Source organism: Dermacentor albipictus, chromosome 1, assembly GCF_038994185.2.
Source record: "Dermacentor albipictus isolate Rhodes 1998 colony chromosome 1, USDA_Dalb.pri_finalv2, whole genome shotgun sequence".
NCBI lineage: Eukaryota > Metazoa > Arthropoda > Arachnida > Ixodida > Ixodidae > Dermacentor > Dermacentor albipictus.
Genome location: NC_091821.1, coordinates 453,702,551 through 453,725,628, shown reverse-complemented (window position 1 = coordinate 453,725,628; position 23,078 = coordinate 453,702,551). Strand labels below are relative to the sequence as shown.

At 45.5% G+C, this 23,078-nt stretch overlaps 1 protein-coding gene across 2 annotated transcripts in view; it reads left to right on the top strand.

Annotated features, from left to right (window-relative positions):
• Window positions 1-23,078, top strand: part of LOC139054767 (rifampicin phosphotransferase-like) — a 247,928-nt gene that overhangs the window by 203,744 nt on the left and 21,106 nt on the right. The window contains exons 25-32 of one of the 2 annotated variants that reach the window (XM_070532366.1): window positions 7,060-7,218; window positions 7,430-7,564; window positions 8,138-8,222; window positions 14,819-14,904; window positions 16,896-16,958; window positions 17,866-17,958; window positions 21,082-21,141; window positions 21,558-21,646. The exons of the other annotated variant lie outside the window; for it this stretch is intronic. Of the exons in view, the coding sequence (XP_070388467.1) occupies window positions 7,060-7,218; window positions 7,430-7,564; window positions 8,138-8,222; window positions 14,819-14,904; window positions 16,896-16,958; window positions 17,866-17,958; window positions 21,082-21,141; window positions 21,558-21,646 (770 nt within the window). The remainder of the gene's footprint in view (window positions 1-7,059; window positions 7,219-7,429; window positions 7,565-8,137; window positions 8,223-14,818; window positions 14,905-16,895; window positions 16,959-17,865; window positions 17,959-21,081; window positions 21,142-21,557; window positions 21,647-23,078) is intronic. 2 annotated transcript variants of the gene reach the window in all.

Below are 23,078 nucleotides of genomic sequence, written 5' to 3'. Positions count from 1 at the left end.
GCTAACTGCTGGCAGCGGCGACAAAGGCGCCTTTGCACTTATTGCAGCCACGGCCGCTTAGTTTCTGCCGCGTCAATGTTTCTCTTATCAAGGCGCTGCTTTTGCGGCTGCGCGCCGCGCCTTTCTGGCCCTCTAGATGGACAACTGGTAAGAAAGCTGTGAGATTGGCTTGGGGCGGCTTTCCTCGCAGCAAGGCGGGCATAAGTGTATCCCATGGTGCCGCTCAAGATACAAGCATCAGCTTTGCTGCGGGATTCATGGATCCCCGGACTGTAGCTGCGGCTACTGCTTCCCTAAAAGTAAGTTGTGATGCTTTTTGCTCTCGTTATTTAGCGAAAGAACAAGCCATCTCATTCCTGTGCTGTGTGTTTTTATCTGTGGCTTCGAGCTCCAACGCATTCATTAATAAGTGCACTTGGCTCAAGCCATCCAGCAGCTGTATGCTCTATTTGCGTTACGACAGGTAGAACACCTCGCCTAGCGCGAAAAATGATAGTACTAGAAATGTTTCCGGGTAATGCTTTGTGAGTAATCTAAGATAGTACTTTTAGGAAGTACACCGAACACCGCTTCCAATGTGTGCAGTGCTACAGCTGCAAATATAGCAGTTAAGAGCATGCTCCGCTTCCCTGGTTATGGTGGCGGTGCTTGCGGATGAAGAATACACGCTCTATATCAGCCCACAGACGACGCACACGAATTTGGTCATAGCGCTCATAATGCTAAAAAAGCCACTGATAAAGCGTCCCGCATGACAGTTACGTGTTTTTTTTTCGAGCGATTGGAAGCTGTCGGGCACGTTCAATGCACTTTTTTGAAGCGATAATTTGTTATCGGTATTTCTTGCAGGACACTGCCATGGCATTGGCGTACGCTAGCAGCCCTGATCGATCCTCATACATAACATCACGGGGACCAATTTATCGCTACAACTACTTCATTTGGTTGTCTAATGTAAGTATACTGGTACCAAAATCATGATCAACACATCGACGGTTAGAACTAATGCTCCAATCTTGGAGTTACAGTGCATTCCGGTTAACCCTAACCTGCTTATGATGAATTTTCGGATATGATGGAACAGTGAGGGAGCATTCACTTTGGTTACCTATAAACTCAATGCAAAAATATTCGCTGGAATGTTAAGTATGCAGTTGATTCAGCTGCATTCCCGCTACTCGGCTCACCGCGAGGTCCAGATAGGAAGACGTGGAAAAGGCGAGTCTGTTAGTGGGTGAGGAGCAAATGGTGCTTCTTTGGAGCTAACTGCCCCAGTGTCAACGATGACGTAGAAGCCTGCTGGGCTGACAGCAAAGAAGCAATACATCACGAGTAGCTCCAGGTGCCTCTGCGGGTTGATCATTGTAGTGAGAACGCTGCTCTAAAGCCGCGAGAACCAGCTGTGAAAACGTTATGAGGAAACTAAATGAAATTACAGCATTCCTGACTGTGCGTATATTCGGACAGTCGGGGCAAGCAACACCTTAGGCAAGAGTGCAAAAGCTATGCCTTATGTTACACCATTCGAATAAATATCTATTAGGGTTTTATTTGAGTTTAGTATTTTAATGGTACTTCATTTATTGTTTTGCGTCAGCCCTATTGGGACACACTAGAAATAGCAGAATTTTTCTTGTGCAGATCGGTTCTAATAGAAAGAATTTCTAAAAGGACGAACAGATTTTCACGGGCTCCTTGATATGCGTATTGACGACAGCCTACTGCATACCACAAGAAACGGAGCAATAAATGCTACAAAGGGATGATCTAAGGTTACCCTATCAATTGATTGCATGATAAAAGCATGAACCGCCCAGTGTGAGTACTTTGTCGTGCAATAATAACAAAGAATACTGCAGTTGGTAACAATGGTTTCAAGTCTAACACGCTCGCACGAGTATAAAAAAAAAAAGAGATTGATCTACTGAAGCATATTTGAGAATCCTCATAGACTGCCACCAGCCTCCTTAATTCTTGCCGTCCGCTAGTGATGTATTATCGCCTCTTAATTGTCTACAAATAAACTACTACAGCCGTCCCCTGGACGTATCAGAGAAGACAACGAAGGCCCGCCTTCTTGCCTCTGGCCGACAGTCGATCCGTACCATTGCTGCAAAATATGGGTCCATTGGATGCCATTGTTGCAAAGTACTTGAACTTTCAGCGGTTGTAAGATCTCGCCGTTTAAAGAAAAATAATTAAACAAAAAACATCAGAGTTAAAATCCTTGAGGAAGTGTTTCTTGTAGATACTTTTGAAGATAAGCTATAAGCACTATTACATAACAATAAGAGCTAGCGCAAAACATTTGTGTCATACTTAGTCTGGAAAGCTGTGGATGGCAGATTTCAAAGTGAACCATTAAGTTTGTTCTGCACTTGAACGCTTTCACGAGTGAACGAGTGCTCAATAAGAAGCTTTATGTTAGGTCATGTATATACGTATAACACGGGAGTCCATATAGCCGAATTTCATGACGTGTAGAGTTTAATTATAACACTTCATTTTGAGCACAAGAGTTAAAATATGTACCACCATTCCATCGGGAAAATGAAATACTGGGCGCTGCATTCGATTTGCGGCTGCAGGAGCGCTAACTTTATCGTAGCTATTCTCGCACAATGTTTTGTAAATACCACTCGACACATTTTTCTCGACGCAACCAAGAGACTAACAAATTTCTCTTGTAAAAGGGGTCCCAATGAGTGTGCTTCACAAGATATGACGGAATTTCAGCGTCTTGTCAAACCTTTGTCCACCTGTCAAAACGTAACTCCCATGTTTAACAAGTGAAACGTTGCCATGTGTTTGTTAGTATTCGTATTAATGGGTTATGCGTTGCTTTATGCAAGTATGAGGGAGGTATTGCGGCCAACGTACCATACATAGGTACAGCTTATATGGTAGGCATTAGAAGAATACTCTTCAAATACTCCTGCTGCGACTGGAAGTGGTGCTCGAAGGACTCAAGATAACGTTACGTTGGCATCTTGCAATTGCCAGTTGATACTCGTCGCCAAATCGTTATGATCACCCTCGAAGAATAGAGGCGCACCATCTTCGTTCAAAACTCGGGCTGCGGCTGCCATTAACCTAGTTCGAGCACTTCCTTTATTCAGAGCGTGAGTACAACTAGCTTTTGGTTTCACTAATTTTCAGAAACATATTGTGAGTAACCAGAGCTCTGAGCTGCAATTAGTGCTAAGAAACAGCTCTCGGCATTCAGACTTTCAATGTCAAATTCGGAAGTATTAAAAACGCTGCAAGAACATGCCGGCTGGATGCGCTTGAGAGCTCAGGCTGAAATTCAGAAGCGAAAGAACGGCGTTGTTATTAGCAACCGTCACCAGCCTATGCGGAAGAGCAACGTTCCGGTTCAAAAACACGTCGATGATGGGGCGAAGGACATATTCACTGTCGGGAATCTGTGGCTGTGCGCTCAAAGCGACGTAAGTGACTGCCTCAGGTGATAGACGGACATTTTGAAGCGCACACAAGGGTGGTGGAGCGGTGCTCGGGGCACCGGCGACTTGAGGCAGTTCCAACTGAAGGACGCCGGTTGCGCAGTCGATGGGAGCGGAATGATGGGATAAAAAGTCCAATCCAAGGATTTTTGCCGTGAGGGCAGTTGTCGATCACAGTAAAGAAAGCAGAAGTTGGGCGGACGGCTATACTTAGGCGCGCAGTACACATTCCAAGTACAACAAGCATGCTGCCGTCGGCCACAAGAAGCACTCGGGCACCTGCTGGGGGGAGGACCTTCTTTAAGCGTCTACGTAGGCAAGCACTGATCACATACACTTGGGCTCCAGTGTCGACGAGTGCTTGGACAGGTAAGCCACCTATTTTAACGTCAATTACACTTCTCTTTGTGGACACAGACAGAGGATTTGCTGGAGTAGTGGGCAATGCAGCACCACCTCCGAGGGCTGCATTTCTTAGTTTTCCGAAAGGGTGTGTCCAAAAGCCATAGGGGACGAAAGGCCACGCGTCTGCGGCGAACGGGAAGATGGGCGACGTCTTTGCGGTGAGCGAGACTGGTGTCCGCGCGGCGATCGTGAGCGACTGTATCACGTGAAAGAATGTCCCAAAGGCAAGGGGAACTCATACTTCAACGTGTTATCACTGGCTTTACTCAACAATAAAGTATAACAAAAACATAGACGTTTCACCACCTATGCGGGTGGCATCGTCAGTACGCAAATGGCAACAAATGAGAAAATACATTCTATTTATGTACGATAATGCCGTAAACATCCGGCAGGGGGCCGCGGCAGATTTTTTGCGACGGATAAACCATGATTACACAAATATTCCTGGGCCCATCGGTGTTCCCGTGCTAACGTGGTTGCATGATCAAAATCGAACATGTGTCCTTTTGTTATACGATGATCGACCAGTTCCGTCTTTGCACGTGTGGCATGGGTGGCTTTCGTAACGTCGCTTAAGTGTTCCTCGAGTCGAGTGAGACGTCACCGCCCCGTCACGCCAATGTAGCGGCACCACAGTCCGAGCAGCCAACCTTGTAGACGACACCACTTTGTTCGTCCGGAGGTGTGCGGTCATTTAGCTTCAGGAACGCGTTCGGCAATGTATACGAGGGTTTGAACACAGTTCGAACACCCAAAGGCCATAAGGCCCTGCGCCCTGCATCTGCTACACCGCGAACATACAGAATGCACACAAAGGAAGCCTGCCTTTTGGCCTTGCTCTGCCTTGCTCTGCCTTGCGGCGTCGCGTATCGTTGACAAAGCGCAGAGGGTAACTCCGTTTATGGAAAAGAGCGGCAACACTAGTTAATTCTTGCTCCCTCAAAGATTGCGTTGACGAGAGTGCATCGCAACGAGACAGGAGCGTACATACCGCAGTATGCTTCTGTTCTGTAGGGTGGTGAGAGTCAAAACTCAGCATACTCCCGCTATCGCATGATTTGCGATATACGGCTGTCTCCACTGAACCTCCATTGCTCCGACGTACCAGCACATCTAGAACGGCTATGTTGCCACGATTCTCCGTCTCGCATGTAAATTGAACGGCATGATGGACGGCATTAAGCGCCTCATGCATGGCATGTAGGGTTTTCTTTTCGACAATGACAGAAGTGTCATCTACATAGCGACAGTACATTTTGGCAGGGAAGGGCAAGGATATCATCACAACCGGTTCCCAGTGTTGCATTAGCAGGTCAGCCACGATTACAGAAAGAGGACTGCCCATCGGGACGCCTTGTATCTGGTAATATATGGTTCCGGTATGTACAGTGCACACGGAATGAAATAGGACGTGGAGCATTAAGTAGAACCCTACTTATGTGCCAAGTACGTGAGAGCACCATGTCATGTCGCTAGGAATTTGGTCACCAAAGGTGACGAGGACTCTGATGTAAGTGTACGCGCCAGAATTACGTCGATGTGACACGAACTGCAACCGGTTGAAGCGAAAGTATGCGCATTACTTAGCCCTAAATTGACGCGTTTCATTCCGTGAGCACGGTACGACGTGTTCCTGGCAGAGCTGACGGCTCTGTTAAGACTCGGCGGTGGGCGAAACATTGCGGGCATTTCCATTAAAATGGCTCAGGTTGGTCGGCGTGCGAGGTGTTGAGGGCCACGAGTTGCGACAGTATCTGGCGATATAACCAACGCGCCGACAGGTGAAATATATCGGCTGGTCGTCGACGGTTTTCCATTCAGTCTGGTTGCGATAACACGGAGAAAAGCGTCGGGTTGGAGCGAAAACAGTTGAAGGGCGTTAGTTGGCTCTGGGTTTGGTGACACCATAGACCGAATGTAGGCCAAAGTTTTGAAGCTCTTGTCAAACGGTGGCGAGCACGAGAGGAACTGAAAAAGGGGTAGCATCAGGCCTACGCGAACAGAAAGCTGCGGGCGCCATCGCGTCCAGTTGACGTCGAACGATTCGCACCACGTCCTCTGATGGCGACGCATGCTGCTGTGCGGACACGTCGACGTTGCGGCAGTATTGGGAAGTCTGGTGAGTGGGTGCAGAACGTGTCGGCTTTTTGCGAACTCGAATCGTCGGCACTTTTTGATGATAGCATCAGCTGTAGAGCAGCTTTTGCACATGAGCAGGTGAAGGGCGTCGTCAGCACTTCCTTGAGCACATGCCCTACCATCTCAGCTTCTGTGATGTCGTGATCGGCTTTACGACAAAGCACCAGAACGTCCTCGATATACGAAACGTAGGACTCTGTGGGGGATTGGGCATGAGAGGCCAGTTCCTGCTTTGCGGCAATTTTACGGCCGGCTGGTTACCCAAACAACTCTGTTAACTTCTATTTGCATTGGTCCCAGCTAGTCAGCTCCTCATTATGGTTTTCGAACTACACCTTTGCCTTGCCTCTTAGGTAGAAGAACAGATCAGCTAGCATAAGTGTAGGGTACCACCTGTTTATTCCACTCACACGTTCGTACATAGGCACCCGCATTTCAACGTCGGCGCCATCTGTCCTGCAGAAAGTTCCGAGATTTTTGGGTTGCACACTCACAACTGAAGGGGACAGCGACGTAGTGGGCGATGGTGACGTTGGAGGCAGTGACGACGTTGATCCGGAGTGCTCACCGTCGTTCATGGTGCGGACGGTAATGCGGCGTCCACTGTGGAGCTCCGTTTCCAGCCGTGGTACACCGCACCTCTACCAATATGTTACGGGGATATTGGGAGTATAAGACTGTATTCACAAAGCATATAGAAGCAGGATCAATGGGGTTAAAAACGTCTGACTAGTAACAACACGCAGCAACCAGCGTCTCACGATCTTCTTCCTCTCTCCCTTCTTTCATGTTTCCGTAACAATATATATAACACATTTTTGATGTTGCATTTATCTTTGGTGGAATCTGTTGTGGTGCTTCCATTTTTGAGAATGCCGACTGCTGTCAGCTTTTCAGTTTTAACAGCGCACTCAAAGAATGCAATGCTTAGAAAGCCTGGAAAACAAAAGCTAGGATAGTGCGTTTCCAGTACGTAACGTTGAGTGCAACGAAGTCAGCCTGCGTAATCCCAGGCAATTTCCACGAGAATGTGTAAACTATATTCCAGGGCTTACGGAGGACAGGACCGGATGGAAACCTAATAGAGAAGTCGTTAATGTACAGCATATTGGCACGTGACGCAGGCGACGAAGTGGAAGCTGGCATAAACCGGATGAGGATGGTCACCCGCTGGAAACTTCCTGTGCAGTTTTACTACTTCGCAAAAGTAAGTCAACGTCGTAGCAGTTCCAGGTAGAAAAAATTGTGCAGATCCCATGTGTGCAGATCCCTCCCCCCCCCCCCCCACTACGGCGTGCCTCATAATCAGAAAGGGGATTTACACGTAAAACCTCACACCTAAAATTTTGAGAGTGCGTGGGATCTGCATAATTTTTACAGGGTTTGAATTATACTGCTACTGTCTCTGTTTCTCACAGACGATGCTCACCGCTAGCCAAGGTGTGGAGAGCAATACAAAGAAATCAGCGGAGCTACGCCTGTCAGTTGATGAAGCGTCCACTGCCGAGCAGATCTATGACTACATAGGACGCAGCTTTCATCACATACGTGAGGTAAGAAGCCTCCCCTCCCTGCGCCCCCCTCCCCCCGGAGCTGAGCACCAGCTTACATTCGAGAATAAATAACAGCATTCGCGTAGCACCCGCAATATGATTAAATAACACTTTTTGGATGCAAAATCTTCGGCTATAATCGAGAGTCTTTAGATACATTGCGGTTGCCTTCCGTCGAACGGCATATCGCTAACGCTGATAGTCGAAACTAGAACGGTCACCGGGAAAAGTCAAACATTCTGCGCGTGGTAATATAACGTGAAGCGAGTGTGTTATAGTCTTCCGAAATGTTTAATGTAGATACATATGTCGTTGTACCTGCAGTTATCTAACAGAAAGGGCAATATATATAGAATTCCGCGCTCGACGAGGCATCTAATTCGCCGCAGAACTACGATGGCAAAACGAAACGCCTTCGATCGGAATGTTTTCTTTGGCCGATCGGAATACTTCTTGTTTAAAAAAGCAATCGAGAAGTTTATAAAACCAATGAGTTACCGTAAAACAGAGTTTTATAGTATATAATTATCGCCGAAATCTCCGTGTGATAGTAACCAATGGCGTTTCTTGCAGCCTGCTATTCTTCTGAGGAATGCAGCCACATCGTCTTCCTTCTACAACTCCATCATTATTAGTATTCTCAGCAGTGCCAGAGGAGGTACGTGCACCTAGTTATTTGTTATTGCATAGTGTTTGCTCTGTGTTTTCACGCTCAGCAATATATTTCAATAGCTTGCGCACTTCATAAACACAAAATGTAATTGAGGCAAGGAAACACCCTTTCACACTATGATTCTTTCTAGAAGGACTGCCCGGAGGAATATTGAAATTACACCACAGCTAAGATTTGTAAATCATATGCAAAAAAAAGTTTCCTTCGTGCACAAACTATAGAGAAGACAACGGCCCATGCACCAAACTCTGCAAGTCGAGTGGGTGGTCCGGACGAAGCTCGATCGGCCCGAGATGTCGCAGACACGCTTGCTATAGCACCGGGCACGACCAATGCATGTTTGTCACGTTTACAACATTGACGGAGACGGCACAAAATGGGCAAGAACGCCCAATTGCGGCATAGTATTGCTGTGACCACAGGGCAGTGCAACCAGCTTAAGCGCAGGCCTAAAGCATCTACGAAGTGCCTTTTTCTCTAGGGGATTAAGTACGTCACTGAGTAGCAGTTGTCCTCATTTATTTGAAAACTACGGTACAGGGTGACGTATCTTTGGCGGAAGAATGTCAGATTTTACCTCTAACTGGCCAGCTGCAGCGACACATGAGATCCACTAGATACGGACCGGAATAGGCGTTTCTCTCCAGCTAGTGGAGGGCATTTGAGGGTCACGTGTATGGAGCTTCACGAAAAGTACTGCGAACTGCTAGCATGCATTCGATGCTGATGACAATCTACAAGTACTACGGGATTTCGAAAAAACGCTTCAGCGAGTTCAATGCATCTCGTATGGCGGTAAGTTCAATAATTTACGTTCGGTGTTCAGGGTTGGCTGCATACGGTCAGTCTTGCTTACCTCTGCACGCTGTGGGCACAGGAGCGCGCTGCGCAGAATTCGAGCATTGATACTTGCAACGAAAGAATATACAAGAACGTCTTGTGCCTCCTGGGTGCCTCTTAGATGGGTGTCTGATGCCGTTGCATGGCCAGAGCCAAGGTGGCGGACACCGCCAAGAAGATCGTTGTTCATGAGATGCACTTGATAAGACGGAGGGGAAAGAGTCGTCTGTATAGTGGGAGTAAAAGCTTTGTATGCCATGCACCCAGCTAACGGAGCTGCGAAGCAGAACGATGAAAGCTTGCGTGCGCAAGAAGAACGGTCTTGATCCACTTAATACTCGTGTTGCATTGGGTTCCTGCGTGTAGTGCGGCACCGCAGTCATGCGCGGATGGCTCACAATGGCATGCACAGTTTCCCGATTGATGGGAACCACATCATCATCATCATAATTATCATCATCATCATCATCATCATCAGCCTGGTTACGCCCACGGCAGGGCAAAGGCCTCTCCCATACTTCTCCAACTACCCCGGTGATGTACTAATTGTGCACATGTTGTCCCTGCAAACTTAATCTCATCCACCCACCTAGCTTTCTGCCGCCCCCTGCTACGCTTTCCTTCCCTTGGAGTCTAGTCCGTAACCTTTAATGACCATCGGTTATTTTCCCTCCTCATTACATGTCCTGCCCAAGCCCCATTGTTTTTCTTGATTTCAACAAAGATGTCATTAACTTGCGTTTGTTCCCTCACCTAATCTGCTCTTTTCTTGTCCCTTAACGTTACACCCATATTCTTCTTTCCATAGCTCATTGCGTCGTCATCAATTTGAATAGAACTCTTTTCGTAATCCTCCAAGTTTCTGTTCCGTATGCGTGAGTACTGGTAAGACACAGCTGTTTACACTTTTCTCTTGAAGGATAATGGCAACCTGCTGTTCATGATCTGAACCATGTATGGATGACTAAATTGGCAATTGAGGCCACTGAGCCCTTTCTTGTGTATGAAACATGCAGGTTCAATCGCAGGCAACCGAAGTGGAAGTTTATCTTCATTCCAAATTTATATTACGTTTGCTGTTCGGCTGTCTTGACCGTCTCTAGAAGAGTAACACTACCGGCGATTCCTAACTGACGATCTGCAGGAAGCCAAGAACTTGATTCATTTGCAGATAAGTGCGGACTGCGGCCCTACCACTCCGTGCAGGTGTTTCAGTGTACAGTCTCTGCAAATTCCTAGGCGCATTTCCACCAACCAGGGAAGGTAGGGTATAAATACAAGTATTTCTTGAGATCACAATTTAACCTTTCTGCGAGTGCGTTGCCCTCTGGCTAGTACGGCGACCAAGTTGTTATAGCGGTGTCTTTCTGTTCTGTCCATTTTCTGAGCTCATCGATACGAGAAACAGGTACGGTATCGGAGACCAATACTTTAGTTCTTGGAAGCAACTTGTGCCATCAGGGCAATGGCATTCTGTTTCCCTCATTTAGCTGCTACCCTTCTTGTACATACGTCAATAGCGCCAGCGAAAGCCTGCGTCCTCAACATCCTTTCTCCATTTTTTTTATTTAAACGAAGTTGAGGTGGACGACATCAAAGGGCATGCTCCCATGCGTGGGAATGACGATTTCGCTCCCTTTAGGTTTGTATTTGGCTTTCACTATTTCACAAAGGTGGGAAATGCGGTCATATTTATGTACATATTTTTTGTAGATTTTCTCAAGCAAAACGCAGGTTTATCTTCCTGAAGGTCTTTGAGAATCCGTCATGCCCATTCTACTGAGTAGTTGCGTGGTAAAATGGCAAGATTCTTGGCCGGCATGTCTCTGGCACGGAAAACATCTCGTCCTGTGGTCCAATTTCCTCTGTGCGCTATGAGATGTCGAAGGTGTACAATTTTTCCGTATTTGCTGATGGTGAAATATGCAGCCGGGATGGTGCATCAGCTTATGGCAGCTTGTCCTTTGGTCTGTGTTCACTCCAAGTGTGACTTGCAATCACACTTGAATTCGCTGATCCACCTCACTAATATACCCGAGGGTTACGAGAGATTGAGAAGATAGTTAAGTGCTTTGTCGCCCATAAACAGGATGAAGTGTCGATCTTAACGTATGAGCGGAAATATCTGATAGCCGTTGCACTTCAAGCGCTTCCTTTTCCTTGTAGCGCAGTTTTCTTGTGCTTTCGTAAAGGCGCACTATTAATTACCCCGAGCCCTGAGCAGGAACCCAAGTGGCTGTGAGCCATCCCCTTCGTAGAGTACGGCCTCAGCTCCATAAGTGATGCGTCTGTGCAGAGCTCGAAAAACGTTTTGAAGACCGGAAGTTTCATGTCTGGATCTGAAGATATGATGTTGACAAGTTCTTGATATGTTTCTTCGCAAGGTTCACTCCAAACAAACAGTGCACTTTTTTATGCGAGAAATTTCAAGCCCTTCGTCATGCTGACCTAGTCAGGAAGCGGCACAACTAATGTGTGAGGAAGGCTTGCGTCAGCGAGTAGGAGAATCCTTCAATTTTCATACAAGTATTCTTGAAGGCTCCCGTCTTTGTGCCTAAACTCTGTTCCCCCGTTATGGTCTGTTCATTTTAAACGATCTCAGGAAGCTTTATTTCCATTGGCTCGACGCGTCCCTAAGGTAGTCTGAGACTTGCAGGTTGGTCCTGTTTACACGATTCCCGACAAAAATGGCTCCATGTTTCTTGTCATCATCTAAATCGCAATGATTTTCTTGGAAGGCGCATTAATAAAATCTATCCATGTAGCTGCAGCCGTTGACCTACCATCAAAATCGTACGCTTTTACAGCACCACTTTTTGAAACGGCTCCGTGTAATGCCGCCTGACTAAGATATTCAAGAGCTTGGACTTTTGCCCAACCTGCTTCGCCGGCATATGCAGTAGGTTAATCGTAATAGACATCGAATTCTGTCCTCACGGCGACTCATTCGGTGGTGTATGACAGTATATAAGTCTTGCCAAAGTGCATCAAAGTGCGAAATTCTGGCGTACCTCTCTCTGTGAAGGTGCGGTCGCGTGGACTGGCCTTGCTGATGACGCCGATGAGTGGTTCGGTCGATGTAGAAGACCCGCCCGAGTCAGCCTCCATCGTTATACTTGGACGGTAGCTCTCCGGCGTTTCCCTCTTCCCTTTCGGTGAATCGATGTAGAAGACCCGCCCGAGTCAGCCTCCATCTTTATACTTGGACGGTAGCTCTCCGGCGTTTCCCTCTTTCCTTTCGGTGAATCGATGTAGACGACCCGCCCGAGTCAGCCTCCATCTTTATACTTGGATGGTAGCTCTCCGGCGTTTCCCTCTTCCCTTTCGGTGAATCGATGTAGAAGACCCGCCCGAGTCAGCCTCCATCTCTATACTTGGACGGTAGTTCTCCGGCGTTTCCCTCTTCGCTTTCGGTGAATCTTGTCAACGCGCACTAGTGTTAATTCTCTGCGACTGCGTCAAAATGTAAACATATCAACAGACGCACATGAAGCCGTTCCTCCATTTGCTTTGGTTTTCCTTTTGATGTTGGCGCATACCTATCGCAGGGATTGGCCATTATTTGGGTAGTAATAGGAAATTCTTGTTACTGCTAAAATTGGTTAAACTGTAAGGAAAGAATGAATACAGCGTATGAAGTGCTTCAGAAGATCTCCCTGGAACAAGTGATAATTCCTCCATGGCTGAGCAAACATCCCTGGGGTGGTCTATTGAAGTTCTTGGTTCTCTCTCCTCCAGTACTATAGCGCCACTTCTTCCTCGTCTCTACGCCAACCCACAAGCTTTATAACCTATGTAGCACATCGGTTTGCACTCTTCACCCTCTTCGAAGCAGAACCACGTGGCTGGACAAATAGCTGCCAATACCATGAAGCTGGAGGGAACCAAGTAAATTTTGTCTGACATCGCCTAAAGGTGCTCAGATTATTTTCTTCATTCCGCCTAATAACTTAATTAGTCGTAATTATACATTGAACTTCTCAGATGTTAGAACTAGACGAAAAGTGAGGATGACTAAATTGTAGAAGAACATGAAAAACTCCCGATACAGCTGTCTGTCGCTCAATACGTGCTTCGTAAAAGTGACATTTCGAGCGTGCAAGAAGCCTGCGAATTGGAATATTTAAGAAATTGAATAATTATTTAAGGTTGCTTACCTAATCAGGCGAAATGAAGAAAGTGAATAATCTATGTTTTTCAAAGCGACGGCAAGCAACATCACCGGGGTTCTGTGAGGCTACGTGGCATTTGCATACATTAAATTTTAATTAATGTTGCTTCGGACACCCCGTTTAAGGAAGTGCACTTAGTATGGCAAGTTGGCCTTTATGCGCTTTATTCGCTTAGATCCTTTTCGAAGAATAATGATAGGGGGAAAGAGTGTGGCAACGGCTCCTGTGCAAGTGGCCTGCGCTTCTATGGTTATAACGTCAGGCATGTCAGTGGTGGCGGCGCGGCTGCGACAGCGGTTACGGCAGATGCGTGGGAGGTGCGGTGACCGCGGGGGCGCTTGTGTTGGTGTAGTGTGGTGCCGTATGAAAAAAAAAAGAATGCATGATTTCATAATGTACGCAGCTCATCTATGCAGCCCATTACTGCAGCATAAATCGCTTCGCTGGTAATTCGTGCCCATATGAATGTTGCGGCCACATGAATTTTTTCTGTTCACGGAGCCAATTGATGCTTTCCCATCAATAAAACTGTTTTCAGGTAGAGTGACTTACCTGTGTTTCACACAAAGTTTGAGGGAAGCAGCGTCGTGTGGTGCTAGGAAAAAGCCACTGCTTTTCTGTCTTCTTTCTTCCATATTTTTATTGTGCGGGCTTACTAGCAGCAGTGGAATAATCTTCGACACAAGAGAAGCAACCGTCTGCAACCCACAGGGTGATCATTTTAAATTTTACGAAATTTTTAGTGATCACCTGTGGGAGATCGCGTAATTATTGTCGTTGAGCTACATTATTAGAAGAGGCAGAAAGTACTAACATGACAAATCGAAACAGATATGGAACTAATCAGAGAAAATTCGCTAATTCTCTTTTTTAATTGCTTTACATCCCATAGAGTGTATGCCACTTCACGAACTGTAGCCGCCGAGCTTGCAGGACGTATCCACTTGAAATGAATTTCCAGGACGACAACACTTTCGAGATAATATAAAGTGTAGGACAAAATATATGGGCTTTCCCGTTACTGTTGTGCTTCAGTATATAAACGAGCGAGTGGAATGACAGTGCTTTCTACGGCGAGTTTGATGGCGCATATTTCCGAACTGACGTCATTCTGGAAATTTACTTTAAGTGGTTACGCATTGGAAGCTCATCGGCTACAATTAGTAAATCGCAATATGCGCCTCAGGGTAATGAACTCAGAAATTAATAAGTGAATGTTGGTTATTATATTTAATAAGTGTTTCGAATTCTCGTGCACGTTTTGTCCACCTCTCTTTCAAAGAGTATTTTTGCAACAAGCTATTTTTGAAAATTCCATAAAACTTAAAACTTGTCACTTCATATATTTTACAGCAAATTCTTAAAGCAAAACATTTCACATTGCAGCATAAAAGTCATTGATCAATAGTGTAAGTTAGGTCATGCATTGTTTAGTGGAGCACAAATATAGCGGATGTTTCACCAGATAGCTCCATAATGCAGATGGTTTAGTTTTGGTCTCACGTCTGTTTTTTTTTTTTCAAGTAAGTATGACGGCGAAGACACGCTCTTTCTTTTCTTTCCTTGTAGGGCTCGACAACGAGGTCTTCAGCGAGTTGTCCAAGATCTTACGAGGCACAGAGGCGGAGTGCGCCGATGTGCCGCGAATGATTCAGGTGAGCTTATATGAGCATGCGGTGAAGTGTCTGCGCGAAATATCGCGACTGAAGCCGAAGCTGCGTGAAGCATTGGCTCGTCGCCCCGGCCCTGCGAAAGTTGGATGTCCAATGTTGCAGTTGAAAACCACCACTACAGCTGCCGAGGTGGGGTATGCGATGCTTTATGGCTATAGGGTAATGACGGTAATGGTAATTTAGAGCAATTGAAGTAATGGTAATTGTGACAGGACGCCGCCGATGGTCGTATTGCCATTTCTTTTTTCCTTTGCCTCTCCTCGTACTCATGTTGCTCCTCAGGAGTGCGGACTACCCGCTGTCTACCCATAATGGTGCGGCGACAACAATGAAACTAGTCGTTAGGCTGGTCCTTTTGTATGAGAGAGGCTAGTGACGTCAAGCTGTCGCGGCGACGGCAGCTTGCGCAACAGCAATACTTAGCGGGGAAAAATATGCGCGAGCGCATTGTTATCAGGAGCGCCTGGTCATTAATTATGGGTTTCGGACTCTTAATTTTAGTTTTTTTAAGCGAATGCTATTCGATACGTTCGTGATTCCGACGAAATTATGCATTTCTCGCTTCACTTTGGTGAGTGTGTGAAGCCTGCTTCGCTCCACTACGGGTCGGCCCGCTACTGCACTGCCTCCGGGAACGGCCCACATTTTTTGCCGGCGGGCATGGACACGAAAAGTGCCGACTGACGAGCGGCTAACATCTTCTCTGTATGAAATAAAACTGTAAGGTTTAACGTGTCCGTGGTTCTTTCATTGGGGGTAATCCCTGCTATCGAGTCGTTCGGCTCAACACGCAGCTGCATTGTCAGAAATTTCGTAAATGCTGTATCTGCTTCTGAAATGAAGAATTCATAATTCACGAGCTTGAGCGCGCGTCGCAATCTGTTTTCTACGTTCTCGATTGCACACAAGCACTAGCGCTTAAGTGAGATTGAAGTTAGCGCGATTCATGACCCGCTACGGCCCCATGTTACGCAACCGTTGCTATGAGCGTGCGCCTCCTCTTCGCCGCGGAGTATAAGCCGAGAGACCAACATTTTAGCCTGACCTCATCGCATACCATGGTACAGCAATTAATCAAATTAGTCATCAAGCGAACAGCTGTGCCGCATCAGGAATGCGGATGCTGGCGCCACCCGCTAGGTGGAAATAAAGACACTTTCCCTGCTCGGCGCCGTCCCTCCGGGCTTAGCTGCGTGAAAACAAACACGCCATCTGTATAATAGAGCTCAACATCGCCATTGATTTATCCTCAGCGTCAGATAAAGCTGTGACTGGGACTTATTTCGGCATTCTTGTGTTGTTGCCACAAAGAAGGGCCAGTAGCAAGGGTATATTAATATCAAAGCGTGATGTCGGGACGCAAACATGACAATTTCCGCGGCAGTAAGCGGCATCAGGCCCGCATGCATGTATAAGTTATAGCGTTATTGCATAGCGAATCACGCACATTTATCACTCCTTCATATCGAATGCGTGGTAACAGACGTTTAAATAACGGACGAACTAGACCCGCGCGGCCGAATTCGAGGATGAACGAGCACGCTCACCGCTCCCACTGAGGTACGAGTGCTGCTATTCCTTATCAGCAGATGTTCGCGCAATAAAGAGTTACGTTGTAAACTCACAATTTCGGCAGCTGTTTTTAACTCGCACGACAACGTTATGAAAAAAAAAAACACTTTTTTTTTCTTCTTTACAATACGGGTTCTATAGTTGCCGTATTTGCGGGCATGGCTTACCTATTGGATTTCTATTCCGTACTTCATCTTCATGCCACTTGCCGTTACAAAGCATCTGGCTGAGTGGACTTAACAATAAGGGCAGCAGTGCAATATTAGTAATTGTTACCGACGTTACTTTGTAGATTAATTGCGAAAATTGAAAGCTAAGTAATAGTTAGTCTCAAACAGCGTTTTAGGAAAACCTTTTATGTCGTTTGCCTTCTGATGCGCTTTCTCATTTATTTGCCGCAGGAGCTGGGTCGAGTGCTGAGGGAGTCGGCAGAGAAAGATCAGTTCGTCAGCATGACCACAGAGGTGAATGCATCCCAGAAGTATGCTCTAACATTATTTTAACATGGTGAAACAGATGAGTACTGCCATGCTGCATGTTTTCGGGGGCACTAAGCACAAATGACAGGTTAAACTACCACGTTACGTCGGTCATTCAGAGCTACTTCAGATTGTTAATGACGTAAGAAACATTAATTATTCAAAATCACAATACCATACAATTATGCGGTGCACCATTCCAAGGTCACACATTATGTATAACGGACGCCATAGTAGAGGAATGCAGCTTAATATGCACTCTTGAACTTACGGCCAAATCTACATGCGACGAGAGGGTTGCAGCATTCCGCCGCCAGTAGAATTTGGCGTCCGTTCTGCAACTCGGCTGCGTGTTCATATGATCCAAGATGTATGGGAAGTGTCTCATGCACGTTAATTGCAGAGGGCCAAAAACACGGATGCTTTGCTTATTTGGTCCTCCCAACTTCTGTAACGGTGGTATATTTAGTTTGTCGCAAACGTAAGACACAACGCCATTAAAATTTACATCTAAACTTAACTTTTTGGTATTCGCTGCAACACTCAATTTCGCCTTATTCGAAGCCCTCTTGTTAATGTTAACTGACAAGCACTTCTGGACAGCAAACCAGCGAATAGCTGAAGTCTAAGTGAGAACCCTCGGCATCTACTACTGAAATTTCATAAGGTACTCTCCATGCAACAAAATATTCTCTCCGCAGTCAGCATCGCATTCTACGTCTTGTGTTGAGGCGCCCTACGTTTAGTGCTTTTCGTTGGCAAATGTAGTGCAAGCATCTGGAACTTGAAGACCCACGTAAAGTTCGAAATGCCCGCGCAGTACACAGGCTGTTGGTCGCAAGTGCTCAGAGTTGATAGTCGTAAGCCAATTTCGCCTTTCCTCATTCAACAGGAGGCCTGTAAATGGCTGTCAACGACCGAAAGCGACTGCGGAAAGAAGTACCGGGAGTTCATCAAGAAGCATGGCCATCGTGCCGTTAAGGAGGTATCGAAGCCGTCCTATTTAAATTTGTTTTTTAATACGCCCTGAGTTTTTAACCTGTTTTGAATAGAAGCAAAGCATTTCTATCACTTTCAGTCAAGGCGTACACATTTTTAACTACCATTTGTTTTTTCCAGTGCAATCGACCAGTACAACGAAGAAGAAATGAGTTCGAAGATCCAAAGTAACCTTGGGGTCTAAGTGACGCGAACCTTCTTTTAGTTAGCGTAGTAGCAGCAGTAGCAGACGATATGGGCTCCATTTGATTGCCTGCGTGTAGCTGTTAGCTATCTTCGTTACGATGACAAAGGTGTTGTATGTAGAATGTCGAGGAAGGAATGTACTTGAGAGTTTTATGTGCCGAAAAGCACCACACATATGAAGTACGAGACATATGTACATAAATTTAGTCATTTAGACCCCTGACGCCACAGAGGCACATCCTATCTGGGGGACCGGACAAGAATAGGCACACACCCTGTCGAGCATACCCAGTGCCGAAGTTCTCTGCTCGGTGATTCAAGCTGTCTATTAGGCCACGCAGCTCCCGGCAGCAATTTATATATTCGGGCACATACCTAGTGGCCCAAGCTGTCTACTTGGAATGACATACACCACCTACATACTCACAGGCTTAAGGAGCGTGTTTGCATCCACCAATATTACCAAAAAAAACGGTGAATGTCATACCTCATACGAGAGACAAATAAAACTCCACTTGAAAAAAAATCACAGTCAATAAGCTGCGAGTGAATTGAACCAGCTGCTTACCAAACGTGACTTCAATTCCGTTTACGGAATGATGGCATTGCGAGTTGTGATGGACAGTTCGACATGCTGCTTTCAGTCGGCAATGATGAACGAATAGTTTTTTCTTGATCCTAATGCCCGCATCCCCCAACTGACTAGCACATGTGGTTTAAGAAATGAATGGAAACTTGTTTGTTGGAAAACGTAAAATGATTGTGTGATAAATAAAAATTAACGGTGTAATTACGGCGAGTCTCTAGAAAAGGAACAAACGATTATCCTACCATCCTGACTTTCTGTCTAACGAGTGTACAGCATCATTGAACCAAATGATGTAACTCGGGCACAAGCAGTGTCAGTCTATCATTCGCTATGACTGAAGAAATATACCTTCAAAAAGTGTTGTGGTGCATGTTTCAGAGTCGTCTACAACTTTGGGCCAACTTCACTTTACTTAATGAAAGTATGTTACACTGCACTTGTATAAGAGTTTGTTGAAAAAACATTGACAGGAAATAATGATTACCAGCAGTAGATGGGTTGGTGTTTATTGCGCTAGGCCAGCCAGACCTGGCAAGCAACCTCATCAATCTCCATTTCGTTTAAGGCAGGGGAACCACCAATTATTAACCATGTTTTGCGAGGATTGCATTCATTGGGTGCGTTTAAGAATTGTTTTTAGAGATTGTTTATATAGATTGCATAAAAAACAAGTATATTATTATACATTGATATATTTATTAAGGTCATATAACTATTGATCATTTGAATGGCTTGTGTATAATGGGTGTGCTCAATGTCTGCAAACATTAGCGCTCAATTTTCTTATTAGTCTGTTGAGCAGCCCATCTCTTCGAATCTTCATCTCGCGTGAAGATTCACAAAAGGCGTATGTAAAGGTGCCGAAGGCGATTTTCCGCCTTATCTTATTTAATTTAGGGAAGGTATTTACAAGTGGCGCACTACGTCAGTTTGAAGGGATCATTTATTCTCTCCTATTTCCAACAGATTGGGCTATACGTTAGTGAATGGCGGTTGTGACCAACGAACCGTTTGTAAGCCTAAAGAGCACATGTGAGTTCGGCTCACCGTTATGTGCATTGGCGGGTATTCGGTTCACCACAGAAACCTGTAGCAGCACGCTTTATGTTCAGAAGAAAGCTCAGACGCCTTGGTAGAGCCAGTATTACAGTATGTCGCCTGCAATGCATGTATGAAAAAAAAAATGCATTACCGCATCATAACTTCCACATGGAAAAATTCCGGCATCTTTGAAATGTACCCAACTTAATCTGACAGTGTAAACACCTAAGACGGACCACAAAAGTAACATACGACACACAATGGCACTGACTTACAGCTTCTTTATTTCTCCGTCGTCGATGCATACATAAACTCTAGGCCACGCAACCGCGCTGGCGCACAGATTACATTACCGAGATCTGCAGAATTATCACATGCGCAAACCTAGGAAGTAAAATTCAGGTGGGTGCAAGGCCAAAGATGTGTCACTGATGCAATTATCGCCTTGTCTTTTTATGTGGCAGACTTCTAAGGCAATCCGCGCATGCTCATTCTTGCTTTTGCCACGAATCGGAGTCCCATCAAGTCGCACCTCACAATTGTTGCAAGAGTTTATATGCGCAACAAGGTTCGCTCCTCTATCTACAATTTTGTGTACTTTTTGTGCATGTTACCTGAGTCGCTCATTCACGCAACGCCCTGTCTGACCAACGTACGTCTTACCACATGAGAGTGGAATGGCATAAAATCTAATATGCGTGCACGCTTAGCCAGCGTTGCATAGTAAATGAGTAGGGATTTTCAAGTGCGTTGAAACTCGCGGTACATTTGTGTAAAAGCTGAGCTATTAGTCGTACCTGCTCTTCTTCTGAGATGTTTACCCACTGCTACACCTGCGGCTGCGAGGAGACGATTGAGCACCTGAATTGCGATTGAGCACCTGATTGAGTGAATGCTGATCAATTCAGGCAGCATAAGTAAGCAATTTACAGGAGTGACTGAAGCATGCTTCATTTCGAAATAAACAAGCTAGCAAAATGAAACGATTCCTGAAAATCAACACAAGCGAAAGAAACTTCACCTGCTGATGTGGTTTCGGCAACTCATTTTACAGTCGCAGTGACGGGCAAACTATTGCTTTTAATTGCCATATGGTGATTCACTGATTTCGATAATGACATTCGGGAAAAAATGCAGGACGTCACAGCATAGGCCATGTTGAGAGCTTATCTGCTACCATGTGCTGCTTTTCTTCTAGAATATTTTCGGAACGGAAAGTCCAGGATACACTTTGTAGTTGTACGTGGTATATTTGTTCAACGTAGCTAAATGTTTCTCCTTTCTTTTGCTTAGTTCGACGTTTATACCAAACCATGGGTGATGGATCTGTGGTCTCTTGTGAAATCATTGAAGGTAAGAAACGAAGGATTTCGCGGAAGATGAAAAAAAAAAAACAGTGGTGACTCTTTCGCGAGAGGTGTAGTCTGGAATTGAAAGAAACATGGAGACTTATAGCTCATTGTGGTAGCAACACAGACGCAAACACCAGCGTGCTCTTGCGATGAGCGAACGTTAGGCGATATACTCAACCACAGCACACCTTTAACGGCAGTAATTAAGTCCTGTGGATCCTATGAATTCTTACAGGTAATTATTCAACGTGTATTTCTTTTTATATCTTTCACATTTAACACTTTTCCGTAGTTTGTTAGGTTTATTCTCCCATAGTCATGTGCAAGTACATCTCAAAAGGTTATTTGATGACTTTCCGTGTAGTTAGAATCATTTTTGTGCAGAACGCCAGGATAATTATCTGCTTTCTGTCCTAGGCTGCGGCTGCCGCACCGCAAGTCGAACAGAAAGCATCTGCTCCATGGGACTTCTCTAAGTTTCCCCACAGGTTGTCTACCATCCAGAGGTAAATGGCAAATTTGCGCGTTCGTGCTGATGAAGTGCTTTACTATTACAAATGCGCAACAGGGCTAATGTTTACACAACCACGAGACATGGGGAGCATGTCGTTGGTGCAGTTACAATCAGTAGACTGTGCTACATCTTGCACTGCAGGAGCACTGGTACATTGAAAATCGTGCTATTTCGAATGGCAAGACATCACTCCCACGCTTTCTGATAACATTCCACCAGCTTAGGGCCATACTTTTTTTACCCGTTACGAATAAGTCTTTCGCGAGGAGGAGGTTATTAACTGCTGACAGATATAGCTTTGCTAGACAGTGCATCACAGGATAAGGCCAGGATAATCACAGGATAAGTCCAGATAACCGAAAATCTTCAGGTGTAGTCTGACCCCTCCGTCTTGAATGGCCAGTACTCTCTGGGAAACGCCATGTCATTCACACCAACGTGTAGATTGTTAGACGGTGGATAACCTCAAAAGAAATTTGCCCTCTGTAGGCAGCTTACAGCACTGCAACAAATAGTGTTCAGCATGACCACGAGTCTTACAAGTGACATATAAGGACAATACGGCGAGTGCGATCCTGTATAGCAATACCGAAGCACAATTTGACACCGTGTGGAGGTTCTGTGGTTTGCTATGCCCTCTTGTTACACAGGACTGATTAGATAGAGACAATATAGAAATGAAAATGACTTGTGGCGGCCTGTTATAAATGACGCTGATTATCTCTGAGAGCCTTCTTTGCCGACTTGAGTTATAAAACATTGCGAGCAAGTCTATCATCCACCAGATTTATCGTTAGGCATACATGCAACGCATGACAATGAACTTTTTAAGTAGAATCAAAGCTGCGAAGTTATGGGATCAAGTGTAACAAGTTGCGTGTGGACTTATCGAAATCGAAGCCTTGCTTCAGCAACTGCAAACCAAGCTTGCTGCTCGACACCATTACAACTTGTTTCACCCCACAAAACTTTAGTTTTTTACGGCTTGCTTCAATGGACACGTTCGCAACTGTTGACGAAATGAGGCTATCAAAGAAAGTTCTTGCAAGTAAAGCGAAATCGTAGATATTATTGCTAGCTTTGTTGCAGACATCCGTATGTTATTTGTGTTTGTAAATATTTTTTTACGGGGGAGACAATGGAAAAAAAAGTTTGCGCAGCTTTTGTTGCTCAGAAAGGCACTTGGTTTCAGTTCGCTGATAGTAGCTTGAGCTATAGTGCTCGTGTTTTGTGCAATCAGCAGTTGAACGCGTTAAATAAGATTGGTGACACATACTGGCCCGTTCAATAATACAAGACTCAGTTTGATCACGACTGGTGCAGTAGGCTACCATCTATACTACACTCTACCACTTATAAATATGATATATCAAGAAAATTTTGAAGGGGATTTTCTTTGAACTTGGTTACGGACAGTCAACAAG